This window comes from Terrapene carolina, unplaced genomic scaffold, assembly GCF_002925995.2.
Source record: "Terrapene carolina triunguis isolate 2854851 unplaced genomic scaffold, T_m_triunguis-2.0 Scaffold189, whole genome shotgun sequence".
NCBI classification, from domain to species: Eukaryota; Metazoa; Chordata; order Testudines; family Emydidae; genus Terrapene; species Terrapene triunguis.
Genome location: NW_020664540.1, coordinates 3,812,928 through 3,827,066, shown reverse-complemented (window position 1 = coordinate 3,827,066; position 14,139 = coordinate 3,812,928). Strand labels below are relative to the sequence as shown.

At 41.5% G+C, this 14,139-nt stretch overlaps 1 protein-coding gene across 1 annotated transcript in view; it reads right to left on the bottom strand.

The window, feature by feature from the left end:
- Positions 1-14,139, bottom strand: part of ADSS1 (adenylosuccinate synthase 1) — a 39,013-nt gene that overhangs the window by 11,190 nt on the left and 13,684 nt on the right. Inside the window, exons 2-10 of the mRNA XM_026654246.2 lie at positions 13,259-13,361; positions 10,278-10,340; positions 9,435-9,485; positions 8,981-9,047; positions 8,553-8,660; positions 8,101-8,182; positions 7,139-7,265; positions 4,390-4,544; positions 1,797-1,921 (exon numbers count right to left, since the gene is read on the bottom strand). Of these exons, the coding sequence (XP_026510031.1) occupies positions 1,797-1,921; positions 4,390-4,544; positions 7,139-7,265; positions 8,101-8,182; positions 8,553-8,660; positions 8,981-9,047; positions 9,435-9,485; positions 10,278-10,340; positions 13,259-13,361 (881 nt within the window). The remainder of the gene's footprint in view (positions 1-1,796; positions 1,922-4,389; positions 4,545-7,138; positions 7,266-8,100; positions 8,183-8,552; positions 8,661-8,980; positions 9,048-9,434; positions 9,486-10,277; positions 10,341-13,258; positions 13,362-14,139) is intronic.

Here is a 14,139-nt window from a genome sequence, read left to right as displayed (position 1 = left end):
TGGGGTTGTGCAAGCAAAAAGTTTGGGAAGTCCTGCATTAAGGACTGGCTGGGACCAACCCATATCAATGGAAGGCCCAACAGAGAGAATGGAAACCCCAAGGACTGAACAACTGACACTTAACAGGAGGCTCCCAGCTTGACTGGTTGGAGCACATATGAACTCAGCAGGAAGACAATGCGGGGTGGTGACCAGAGGGAGTGATAAGAACTGGGCTCACAGAGAGATTCAGAGCTCCTACCTGGGACCAAGGCTACGTCTACACTACAGACCTTACAGTGGCACAGCTGTACCGCTGCAGCTGTGCCACTGTCAGGTCTCCCATGTAGCCGCTCTATGCCGACGTGAGAGAGCTCTCCCATCGGCATAATTAAACCACCCCAAGGAGCCGTGGTAGCTATGTCCACACTGGCGCTTCTGTCAGTGAAACTTATGTCGGTCAGGGGGCATTTTTTTCACATCCCTGACCGATAAAAGTGCTAGTGTAGATGTAGCCTAAGAAACAGGGACCGAGATAGGGAAAGGAAACAAAGATGGTTCCGATAGTTATATGGCTCAAGAGGGAGCCCTGGAATTGGCCAGTATGAACTACGCCTTAACATTTGCTTCTCTGTGCAAACCTCAGGACTTCCCAATGCTGTGTTCCAGTTCACTAACAAACCCTACTCTGTTTTGAAAATGCTACCTGGTGACACTGCAACTTCTCATGGAGGTGCATTGATCTCTGAAGTGGGTGCAAGTCCCTGAACAGGAGTCTCTCTGAGTTGGGCTCAATGGGCAACTGAGTCTGCATGGCCTACCCTTAAGGAAAAGTGGGACCTTCGGGGGCCTGGCACACTGATGGGGTACCTCCAAGGGACTGTTTGAAAGCTGGGACATTGCACAGTTCCATAGGCGCCGACTTCTCCGCTTTCCCCTGGGTGCTTGACTCCCCATCTGCCGCCGGCCCCGCCCCCACTCCACCCCTTCCATGAGGCCCTGCCCCACCTCTTCCCACCCCTGCCCCGCCCCCATTCCAACCCCTTACCCAAAGTCCCCGCCCCAACTCCGCCCCCTCCCTGCCCCTATTCCAACTCCTTCCCCACATCCCCGCCCCAGCCCCAACTCTTCCCCACCTCCTCCCTTGAGCACAGCATGTTCCCGCTCCTCCCCCTCCCTACTGGAGCCTGCTAACGCTCCCAAACAGCTGTTTGGCGGCAGCCAGGCGGGAAGCATTGGGAGGTAGGTGGAGGAGCGGGGATGCGGCGCGCTCAGTGGGAGAAGGAGGAGGAGGAGGAGGAGCAGGGGGTGAGAGGAGCTTGGCTGCCAGTGGGTGCAGAACATCCACTAATTTTTCCCCATGGGTGCTCCAGCCCCGGAGCACCCACGGAGTCAGTGCCTATGCACAGATCCTGTGGATCTTTGCCAGGCATGCTAATGGACTAATCCAATGTTTACTGGATTCAATGGGAGTCTTTCTGAATGCACTAGGTAAAGAATGACAGACTGAACAACTGCTGCAGCAAACTCTGATACACTGATACAATACTCTACTTTGCTCTGTACCAAATGACTGATGTTGAATGTATCAGAATGTCATCATATCACACAAAGTGTCTAGCTCTCAGAATAAACATTCACATTGCATGGGCATTTAGGTAGCAGTCTGAGATTATTTTCCCTATGACAATATTCTATTGCATTATTGCTTAAAATGTAACACTTAACTGCATTGATATTAATGTTACCTACATATTTTATTCTGTGGAGAACAAAATTATCAGTTCCAAATGTAGCACAAAATCTGTGATGCTTACGCAGTGAATCCATTGATCATGTGAGCGTATCTCAAAATGACAAGGTCCAACCAGCCACAGCGCCTTTTTCTGCCTGTGGTTACTCCCCATTCATGGCCTCGGGACTGCAAGATGTCTCCAATTTCCTACAGGAAGATAAAGAGACATGGATGGTGGTTCAACCACTGAGGTAACAAACCTCAGCCTGTCAGATCAATTTTTTTTAAAGTAAAGCTTAGTTCTCTTTAAAGGGGACTTCAGTTGAAACTAATGCCCCTATCCACAGAAACTGGTGCAGCACAGCATCAACAGTATGACTTTTCCCACAATATGCCTCAATATGCGTCAGTATGACTGGTTCTTATTTTGGAGGAGCCCCATCCCCCTTCATATGATAAGAAAATCTTCTTAGCAGTTCAGCCCCTGGTTTCTCTGTTAAGAGTTTGTTATTTCCTTGCACTCCCCCATCAGTATGTCTGTTTCCATCTGGTGGTTTGGAGGAAGAGGTGTGCCTTTTTTGTCTTAGACCGTAAGCTCTTTGGAGCAGCAACGATCTTTTTGTTCTGTATTTCACATAGCCTAGGACAATGGGGTCCTGGTCAATGACTGCGGCTCCTGGGCATTATGATAATACAAATAATAAATATTAATAAAAAAGTGTCATTATAATAATACAAATAACTAAAAGTGCGAGCTAGTGCCCATGGGGATGGCAATTTTTGTTATGTGAACAAAAAGAAGAGAAAAACCTTCCCATGAGGAACTGAACCAGACCACCAATTCATTTCATTGCATCCATTAGATTTAGTCACTATAACATTAAAGAGGATTCAAACCAGAGCCCTAGAAGTTTATGGATGCATAGCTCATTATTATTCTCCTGAACCATCCAGTTCCCTGATAACGAAGGTACAATATACACTTAAAAACCCTACAGACCCTCCATTTTTAATCAAGAAGTTTTTGCATGATTGGCTGAAGCACACACTGGTCTATTCTATAAATCATTCAGAATACATCATATTGTTAATAGCACAAGACTATAACCTGCAGTTCCCAAGTTCTTATACAGACATAATTCCTAGTGAAGCAACGAGTTTTGCCTGAGTGACGGCTGGAGGTTCTGGCCAACAACAAACAATTGCCAGTGTAACGGCACCAATAGCCTTGAGATAAAATGATGACATTTATACTAGAGAGATAAGGTGGGTGAGGTAATATCTTTTATTGGATCTACTTTTGTTGGTGAGAGGACAAGCTCGCAAGCTTACATAGAGCTCTTCTTCAGGTCTGGGAAACTTCATCAGAGTGTCACAGCTAAGTACAGGGTGGAACAGATTGTTTAGCATAAGTAGCTAATACATATTGCAAGGGACCACTCAAGGTGAAGTGGCCCATTAATACCCCTCCAGTCATATGAAAGAAAGGAGGGAGGGACTATTAGTGTGTTATAGATTGTTGTAATAAGCCATATCCACTATCTCTATCCAGCCCATAATTTTTAGTGTCTAGAGAAATTATGAATTTAAGCTCCCAAAAGCTTTCAAAAAGGCTCGTCTTTTGAGTGTTCCTTTGAGGATGAGGACTGACAGGTCAGATATAGAGTGTTTGCTTTGTGAAAAGTGTTCACCCACAGGTGATGTGGTATTCTCGTCTTTTATCATTTTTCTATGTGAGCTCATCTGAGATCGTAGTGATTGCCTGGTTTCATGCGCATCGTTGCTATTTGGGCAGTTAAGATACACCACATGTTGTGATAGGCACGTGTAGGACCCATTAATCCTGAAAGTTGTGTTGTGGGGGCTGTTGATCATTGTAGTAGTGGAGAAATGTCTGCAGGTTTTGCATCTGTTGTTCTGGCAGGGTCTGGTCCGCTTTGAGTTGGTGGGTCTTGGTCTGTGGGAAGCTTGCTTCTGATGATGAGCTTGAAGAGGTTGAGGGGTTTTTGAAGGCCAGAAGAGGGGGTTCAGGATAGATTTCTTTCCAGATGGGGTCCCCATCGGGTATGGGTTGTAGTTGTTTGATGATACTCCGTATGGGTGTGCTAAAAAAATCTTTTCCATCTTTTATTTAGCTGTGACACTCTGAGTACGTTTCCTAGACCTGAAGAAGAGCTTTGTGTACGTTTGAAAGCTTGTCTCTCTCACCAATCCAATAAAAGCTATTACCTCACCCACCTTGTCTCTCTAATATTCTGGGAGCAACACGGCTACCACAGCACTGCATGCAGCAATGGAAGAAATTTATATCTGTCATTTGTTATGACAGGTACATAGATTGTAACAGAATGTCATCACATCAGTGTTGTCTGCTTTGACAATAAACATCTCAGGCTGCCGTCAGCTGAGTTACACTAGGGATGAATATGGTCCCTTGACATTGCCTTGGCATTTGTGTGTCAGCAGGAGACCATTATCCTGTTACAACATTCTATCCCATTGACCTTATTTCTCGGCTACTGTAATGTAATGGGTTTCAGAGTGGTAGCCGTGTTAGTCTATATCAGCAAAAAGAACGAGGAGTACTTGTGGCACCGCAGAGACTAATAAATTTGTTAGTCTCTAAGGTGCCACAAGTACTCCTCGTTCTTTTTGTAATGTAATGTTAAACCTACGTTTATCTGCTCAGTGGGAAAGGCTCCAATTCCCACTCTAGTAGTGTATGCCTTCACCACACCATATACTTCACCAATGTTCTGAGGAGGAACACCAAGTCCAGTGCATACGCCACCCACAGTACAGTTTGATGATGTCACAAATGGGTATGTGCCTGCCAAAAAACAAAACAAAACAGCACAACCTTGTTTCAGTGGTGATGGAAAACAAAGGCTGCCCTTCCTTGTATTAATTAAAGATGGGCTTGCATTGTAACTTCACTTGGTTACCACAGTGGCTAAAGCAGATTGACACTACAGGAGAAGCTCTCACCACAGGAGGTGAGAGGGAGGGAGAAGTGCTGTTTACCCAAGTCAAGGTAAGGAGGGGTAGCAGTTTAGCAGAGGAAGCTGAGCTCTGCTCCTCCAACGTTCCCACTTGGTGATCAGAGTAGCTTCAGTTGTATAATTTTTTTCTCTAAAGTCTCATTAGAAATTTAAAGATGACTTCATTCAAATTAAGATAACTTTACTGACTTGTGCTTCCATGTCATACAAGGGGGCTTTCAGAGTGCCCAAAATGTTACCTCTGCCAAATTAAGAAAACGACAGTACTTTCACAGTGAAATTTATCCTAATGCAGAAGGCCCACACAAAGTCATATGCATACATCTCTTGCATCCCATTTAAGACTGGCTGTCACGATGACATTCAACGCCAGGCTTAGGGGCTGCAATGCAGGATTGCTGGGGAAGCAGCTGCATGTGTCTACATCAGCCCCCTCAGTCTGGCCTGTAAGGCCACAAAAGAGCAGGGACTGTATAGCCACATTCATGTGGATCAGACAGCGGCGGGAAGTGGAGCGGGCGAGGGATGTGCTGGCCGCGGCTTCCTGCCACCCCCATTGGCCCGGAATGGCGAACCGCGGCCAGTGGGGGCCGCGATCGGCCAAACCTGCCGCGTCAGCAGATAAATAAACTGGCCCGGCCCGCTAGGGTGCTTACCCTGGCGAGCCGCGTGCCAAACGTTGCTGACCCCTGATCTAGATCATCCCTGAGACGATATTTGTCTAACCCACTTTTAAAAACCTCCAATAACGGAGATTCCACAACCTCCCTAGGCAATTTATTCCAGTGCTAACTACCCTGACAGTTAGGAAGTTTTTCCTAATGTCCAGCCTAAACCTCCCTTGCTGCAGTTTAATCCCGTTGCTTCTTGTCCTATCCTCAGAGGTTAACGAGAACAATTTTCTCCCTCCTCCTTGTAACACCCTTTTATGTATTTGAAAACTGTTATCATGTCCCCGCTCCATTTTCTCTTCTCCAGACTAAACAAACCCATTTTTTTCCATGTTTCCTCATAGGTCATGTTTTCTAGACCTTTAATCATTTTTACTGCTCTCCTCTGGACTTTCTCCAGTTTGTCCATGTCTTTCCTGAAATATGGTGCCCAGAACTGAACACATTACTCCAGTTGAGACCTTATCAGCATGGAGTAGAGTGAAGGAATCACTTCTAGGGTCTTGCTTGCCACACTCCTGCTAATACATCCCAGAATGATGTTCGCTATTTTTGCAACAGCGTTGCACTGTTGACTCATATTTAGCTTGTGATCCACTATAACCCCCAGATCTCTTTCCGCAATACTCCTTCCTAGACAGTCATTTCCCATTTTGTATGTTTACAACTGATTGTTCCTTCTTTACTGGAGTACTTTGCATTTATCCTTATTGAATTTTATCCTCTCTACTTCAGACCATTTCTCCAGTCCAGATCCTTTTGAATTTCAATCCTATCCTCTAAAGCACTTGCAACCCCTCCCAGCTTGGTATCATCCGCAAACTTTATAAGTGTACGCTCTATGCTATCATCTAAATCATTTATGAAGATATTGAACATAACCAGACCCAAGACCGATCCCTGCAGGACCCCACCTGATATGCTCTTCCAGCTTGACTGTGAAGCACTGATAACTACTATCTGGGAAGGGTTTTCCAACTAATTATGCACCCACCTTATAGTAGCTTCACCTAGGCTGTATTTCCCTAGTTTGTTTATGAGACAGTCATGTTACCTAGGGTTACCTAGGGAGGTGGTGGAATCTCCTTCCTTAAAAAGCAACAAAGAGTCTGTGGCACCTTAGACTAACAGATGTATTGGAGCATAAGCTTTCGTGGGTGAATACTCACTTCGTCAGATGCATGTAATGGCAGATAAAAACCTCTAAGGAAGGAGGAATGTAAGGTCAGGCTTGACAAAGCCCTGGCTGGGATGATTTAATTGGGGATTGGTCTTGCTTTGAGCAGGGGGTTGGACTAGATGACCTCCTGAGATCCCTTCCAACCCTGATATTCTATGATTCTATGTGAGATAGTATCAAAAGCCTGACTAAAGTCAAGATATACCACATCTACAACTTCCCCCATCCACCAGGCTAGTGTACATATATTGAACCTGATAAAGCTTTCACTTTGGTTGGATTTAGGATGACAGAATTTGGTGTAAGGGCCCACAGAGGCAAAGCCACCTCCTTTAGCATATCTTGTAAAATCATCAGCCACTGCATTTGTGCACTGCTGCTATTTGCCTGAACAGTAATGTTCAGAATTATGAAAAGTGAAATAATGTTCTGGCCATTCTCCCAATAATCCCCAAATGATATAATAAGAGGATTTCTTTTTCTGATTTCCTACTTTTAGCAAAGCTGATGCAAAGACAAATGAAAACAAGCCATCTCTCAGGAGTTAAACCTACTTTACAGGGTAACTTACCAAAGTCAATGTCAAGTAGTGCTGCATTGGCACCTTCAATAAGAATTTTCTTTGGGGAGCCATGAAGAGCTTCATACATAAAATAAACACCATCTCGGACCATTGGTCTTATTTTTTCAGCATACCCCTGAAAGTTTCAACAAAAATGTACAGTTCACCAAACAATGCTGCCAGAATGGCTGGAGCAATGAACAATATGGTCAGCTATAAAAACTCACAAATAATTCTAACATGCCAACCTCAAAACTACATTTTACCTGGAAAATAAAACAATTAGTTATCATGCCATAAAAAAAAATCTGCACCTAGTCACTCACACAAAAAAAGACTATTAGAATGTTGTATACCATTTCTATATTGCACACCTCAGCAGCAATGATGTACAGCTACATCATATTGTAAATAGAACATAATCTAGCCATACTAATATATGGATGAGACAGAGATGCTCTGTTCAACACTAATTGCTAAAAATAGTTCTGCAATAGGTCTGGAAGTCTGCCCAATTATGGGCAGAAGGATGAGAAAAGTTACTGCAAGTTTGTATTGCCCCGATCTCTTTAATAAAACATGATCATTTTATCGTGATACACGTTACATTAGAATAACAACTATCGTTTGAACATCTCTTTTTATTAGGACTTATTTTTAATACTCCTTATCTGAGAGCATTCTATTATAAACTATATTTTTTACTGTGATTCATCGGTTGTATGATGATGTATGTATTTCCTCAATATATTTTAATTTCTTATATCATTTTTGTAGTTTTACAATTTTTATTAATGTTTATAAGAAATAGTTCAGAGAGATTTTCAGCTGGATTTATATTTTAACATTTTTCTACCTCAGTTCTTTTTACATCTTTATATATGCAGGAGGTCAGACCAGATGATCACAGTGTTCCTTTGTGGCCTTAAAATCTATGACTATATGAATCTTCCCCAATATTAAATCTTTACCTTTAGTTTTTTCAGTTGCCCTTCTGTGTCTATTTCCAAAGTGGGAAACATTGACTTGTATTGGTGTGCCAGATTCTTGAACCTGCAAAACATAAAAAACTTGTATATGCAGAACTTGCAGTGGTTTCTGTTTTAAAAATCTTTGGCAACAATTCAGTTTGCATCATAAAATAAGCATAATAAAGGTTCTCCAGTGAAAACACATATGACTCACATATGAGTATAAACATCTATCCATGCCCTGATCATTTAAAGTGCCTGGAAGCTGTGCACAACACAAGAAATATTTACTAAAATTTCCCCTCCACCTACTTCCTTAATTTTTTTTTATTTAAAGGATTTGCACACAAACTCATACACAATAGTTTAAAAATGTCCCCTTATAAAGCCAACATGTCATCCAAAATGTACCGTTCCTTGATGGACTATTTTAGAAGTATTAATAATTGTACCTTGAAGAAAATTCATCAAAGTCTGAAAGGAGGTCACAAATACGAAGGCCTGTTCGTGCAGCTTTAGAAGAATACGTTGGTCCAATTCCTTTCTTTGTTGTACCAATACTAATTAAATAAAGAAAAAAGTATGTCTAATGTGTATACAAAAATATGTTTTATGCTAGTTAATTTTATCAAACCTTTTCATTATACTACATATTAGGGAACTGTTCCGAAATGGAGATGAATATTTTATTAATAAAGCTCTAACTTTTTATTATTACAGACATTGAAGTTTTCCTGCTTCAGTATACACGCATAATTATTGTTACTATGCACTGTGTGCAGAATAGGCCTCAATCCTTGTGTCTGGCTCAGCTCAGCTAAGAACCCCCAGAATGGGAGGGGTGTGTGTGTGTGTAATAAAGGTGTTGGTATATAATTACTTTTTTCCCTCTTGTGCTTGACGTTGTACTTCTTGAAGTCCATCAGCTGCTTGGTGAAAGTCGAACACTGCACAGCAAAGGAAAACCACAGGAACAAGATGAGACACCCAAGGAGAAAAACATTTTAAAAACAAAACACACAGGTATCTACAATTGAAATGCTAAGTGCAAAAGCCTTTGTGATTGTTGAATGTGCACTGTTCTCACAGGAAATATTACAGAATATTATGAAAACAATAGTACTGAACTACACATTAGAAACTATAAATTGTATTAATATCTTACTAGTAAAGTTTATTCATTCCCTATAGCATGGGAAGAAACAATATTAGATACAAATACATGATTCCTTTTCAAGGTAAAATAGCAGTTTTGAATGCATGTGTTGGGCCTATCATTTGCATTTCCTATCAGTCCTTTCTATGCTTTAATCTTCACTTTGATAAATACTTACCAATGTGTGCTCTATCTGATATGATGAGTCTTTTCTCCCAATCCTTTAAACCTGTCAACAGATATACATTAAAGACTTAAGATTTATATTCCACGGAGGTTGTCAGACTTGGGCATTTACTTTTAGTTTTCCTGTATCTTTCCTCTAATTCTCTTTCTTATTAAATGTATTGCAAATCCAGATGTATAGTTTACTTTAAATGGAATAGAAGTCACCTTGGTTAAAACATAGCTGGCTATATTACCATTTTCTATTAATCAGCTGTTTTCAACAGGACAATACTTTCTGATTTTGGCATGGACAAAGGTATCAGGTATTTTTCATAATCCCATTATACTGTAGCACACATTCAATTTTTGTTATAAATTAAGTCAAAAGCTATTAACTGTGTTGTTAATGATGATACTTTATTTTTTTCCCAAAGTGCTGCCTGTCTACGAAAAAAAGCTTTAACCAAATATTTTAATTGTACCCACAATTTGTTCCCACCAAAGCACAGGATTTTCAAGTACAAACATTTCTGCACAGAAGCCGGAACGCAGAAATCCTGGCCCTATTGAAGTCAATGGGATTTTTGCCACTGACTTCAGTGGAACCAAGATTTCATTTTATCTTCTGTTGCAGCAAATAACTGCACCCATAAAATTCAGAGACTGTTCTTTAAAACTTGTCCATAAGACACTTACATACTGTATTTTGTCAGGACTGCTCTCTAAATGATTTTAAATCTGGAAAATTGCTATAAAGAATATTTATGGCAAGTGGTCAAAATCTGGGTCTGAAATATACTTTGATTTAGCTACCATTATAAAAAAAATGTTTACAAAGTTAGTTGACACAAACCTTTCTTTTCATTTTTTTCAGCTTCTTCAAACAAGCCTGGTAAATGTATAACCACCCCATTACCTTTGGGAAAACACAAAAGATTTATTTTAAAAAGCAGGAGATAGAATATACATCCTTCAAAATGACTCATGTAAACATCATATTTTATACTGAAAAAATCTTAGTAAAACTTCCCTAGGACTGAAGATTACCCTGTGTTCATCATTAACTGGTTTTAAGAAACATTGGAGCTAAATTCACATTTGGTATAAACAGGTGCTAAGTCCACTAAAGTCAATAGAATTGTACCTGCTTACATCAGATCTGAATTTGGGGGTATGTCTTCACTACCCGCCGATCTGGCGGGTAGCAATCGGTCTATCGGGGATCGACTTACCGCGTCTAGTGAAGACGCGGTAAAATCGATCCCTGATCGCTCTGCCGTCGACTCCGGAAATCCACCTCGGCAAGAGGCGGCAGCGGAGTCGGAGGCAGCGCGGCAGCGGTCGGCTTTCCCCCGTCCTCACCGCCAGGTAAGCCGACCTAAAATACGCAACTTCAGCTACGGTATTCACGTAGCTGAAGTTGCGTATCTTAGGTCGGACCCCCGCTGTAGTGTAGACCTAGCCTGGGATCTGATTCAAAGCCAACTGAAGTCAATGGAGTCTTTCCACTGATTGAAATGGCTTTTGGACCTCAATTTCTCCTTGGTTTAAGCTCAAAGAAGTCAGTGGACTTACACCAGGGACATATATGGCTGATATTATTTAAGTCTTCATCTATCAAATGCATTTGGGAATGGGCAACAGGGAATGGATCACTTGATGATTACCTGTTCATTCCCTCTGGGGCACCTGGCATTGGCCACTGTCAGAAGACAGGATACTCGGCTAGATGGACCTTTGGTCTGACCCAATATGGCTGTTCTTATGGTCTTATATCTTTACACTGAGCTCAAAATAGCTACTGTGATACATGAGCAATGTCTTTTTCCTATAAAGCTGGAAATTAAGTTCCATAAACAATACAGTGTGTACTGGAGATGAGGAAGGATTAGAGACATCATGGGCTGGAAACAGCTGCTACTTGCTTCTTCCTGGAAGCACCAGAAACACATGCAGTACCTGCTTCTCTGCATAAATCTAGATTGGTCATTAATTATTTTCCATGCTAACTGGAATCAGGACCAACCGTATTTGTCATCAGAAAAACAAGTTTTACTTGATATATTTTAATATTAAAACTAGAGATGGGCTGGAACCAGAACCATCGATCTGAGCACCTCCAAAATTTGGAGAGGGAAAAGATTTAAAATCTGGGATTGGATTGAAGGGCTGTGCTGCTGTAGCATTTCAAATGTAGACACTACCTCTGTCGACAGGAGGGATTCTCCCATCAGCCTAGGTAATCCACCTCCATGAGAGGCGGTAGCTAGGTCAATGGCAGAATTCTTCCGTTGACTTAATGCTGTCTACACCGGAGGATAGGTTGGCTTAACTACGTCATTCAGGGTTGTGGATTTTTCACACCCCTGAGCGACCTAGCTACGCTGATGTAAATTCCCAGTGTAGACCAGCCCTATGTAATCTGACTCAGGCCAACCTTTAGAGTACTTATAACAGTATGTTAGCGTAGTTTTTATGAGTTTGGTGTGAGGTTAAAGGAAAATTGCAGCTATTTTGATTAGTACAACATTGTAAAATCTCAGAGTAAGGTGTATTTCATCAGGGCCGCGGGGGGGGGGGGGGGGGGCGGGGGCCCGGGGGGGGGGGCGGCCGGAGCCCTGGGAGGAGGGCGGCGAGCCCCGGCCGGGGCCCCGCTCTCCCCGGCGGCCGGAGCGCCACGCCGCCGCGCCGCCCCCCCGCCCCCCTCCAGGTGCCGCCCCAAGCACAAGCTTGGTGGGTTGGTGCCTGGAGCCGGCCCTGTATTTCATATAAGGAGTGTACTGTGACATCTACTCTTTCTAAAAGCTTTAATTACATTTGTCATTTCTTACATATTCCCTGTAACATCTATGTTGCTGACAAGTGGTATAATTAGGGACAATAAGCAAGATACAAACTATCCAAACATTAGTTTATTTGCTAAGGCCAAATATTCAAACTCAGATGCATAAACTGTGCCAAGAAAACCCAGGTTGTTCATGTAAAACAACCAATTTGCTAACAAGTGCATAGTTAGCACTTGGGTAGGCTCAGGCACTAACTTCTTTTAAAATCTGACCGTTGGCCTCTATTTTTTTTAAATGGCCCATTAGTTTAGTTCAGCTATAGTAAATATCCTGTTGAAAAATTATTCATGAAGTGCAGTTCATGCTAGAGATGGTCAGTATGTAGGAAATGAGGCTAGATACATTCTTAGAAATCCAGCTTCTGGTTTGCATTCCAGCTACCATGTTCAACAAGCCCAATGAATGCAAACAGTGTTGCAATGACATTTGTATCATGATGTTGTGACACAAAAATCATAACATTGCAATGTGACATCAGCCCAGAAGAGCATGCATTTCAAGAAGTATGGATGACAAGAGACTGCCTGGAAGATATTCTGCCAAGTAAAGCACTGAATCTTGGGACCTATTTCTGAAATTTGGGAAAGGAGGAAAGGCTAGAGAAAAGTGAAAGGATCAGTTAGTGTATGTACAGATGTTTGCATCTGCAAAGCGCAGGCACATGTATATGCGTATGCAATTTTATGCATGTACATGTGGAAGACAAGAGTTGAACTCTCAAATAGCATAAAAAAAGCAAGGAGACAGAAAGGAAGATTTATATTTTCACAGTTTCTCTAATAAGGGATATTAAAATGACATGAATAAGAAATAACGGTGTGAAATGTGGCAAATCTTACAACTGTAGTAATAAAAATAAAAAAGCTGAAACCGAAAGAATCCTTACTCACAACCTTTCATGTTTTTGTTTGCTAGTTTTATAAAACCCTGATTATGATTGCCTTCCATGCAACATTAACTTTTGAACAGGATAAGATGTTTATCTTACCAATGAAGGAAATTGCCTTTGGATTAATTATGCCACTAGGAAAGAGGTGAAAATCATATTCCTTCCCATCAACGACGACAGTGTGGCCTGCATTATTCCCACCCTGCAAAAGAAAGACACAAACTGATGATTAAGGACATTATAATGTCTCTCTACTATTGTAGCTAAAGATTTGGTAGTTTGATCTTTATTATTTCTGCATTCATGTCTTATTTTAGTTTTTCAGTTATGCCCAGCTTTCCCAAGCACTATAGTCTGGTTACATCTCATATGGATTTTATTAATTTTGAAATATGAAAATGGGAAACTGCTTGTTTTTGACAGTTTTTGGTCAAACTCTGTTTTTATTATTTTGTTTGTTATTTGGAATTATTCTACAAATGGTTTATATGAACATATTTTAGCCTGCAGATTGCTCACCAGCTCTTTCCAGTGAAACTATTTGCTATTCGATATTTCCACTATGTGATTTGTCTCTCGAAACATATTTGATTGGGTGACAGACTCTAATAGAAAGTCACAGTATGGTTAAACTCCTCAAATCTAAGTCAGGCACCTAGGACAGGATATGAGTAACTCCCAGTTAAGTCACTCATGTCTTGCAGTTGGAGAATAGGGGGGAAATTTTCAAAAGTGCCTAAGTTACTAAAGAACCTAAGTCTCATTTTCTAAACTAATTTTCTAAACTTGTCTTAAACTTGCACTTAAAAGCCTAAGTCTAACTGAAAGTGAACCTTGAAAGCTAATGGCCAGATTTTAATGCTGTTTAGGCACCAAAACACACCCAGTAACTACTGGGATTTTCACAAGTGTCTAGGCATCCAACTCCCAAGTAGTTTGCTCAAGAACACCACAGGACATTTTTTCCCCTTCAAGGGCTG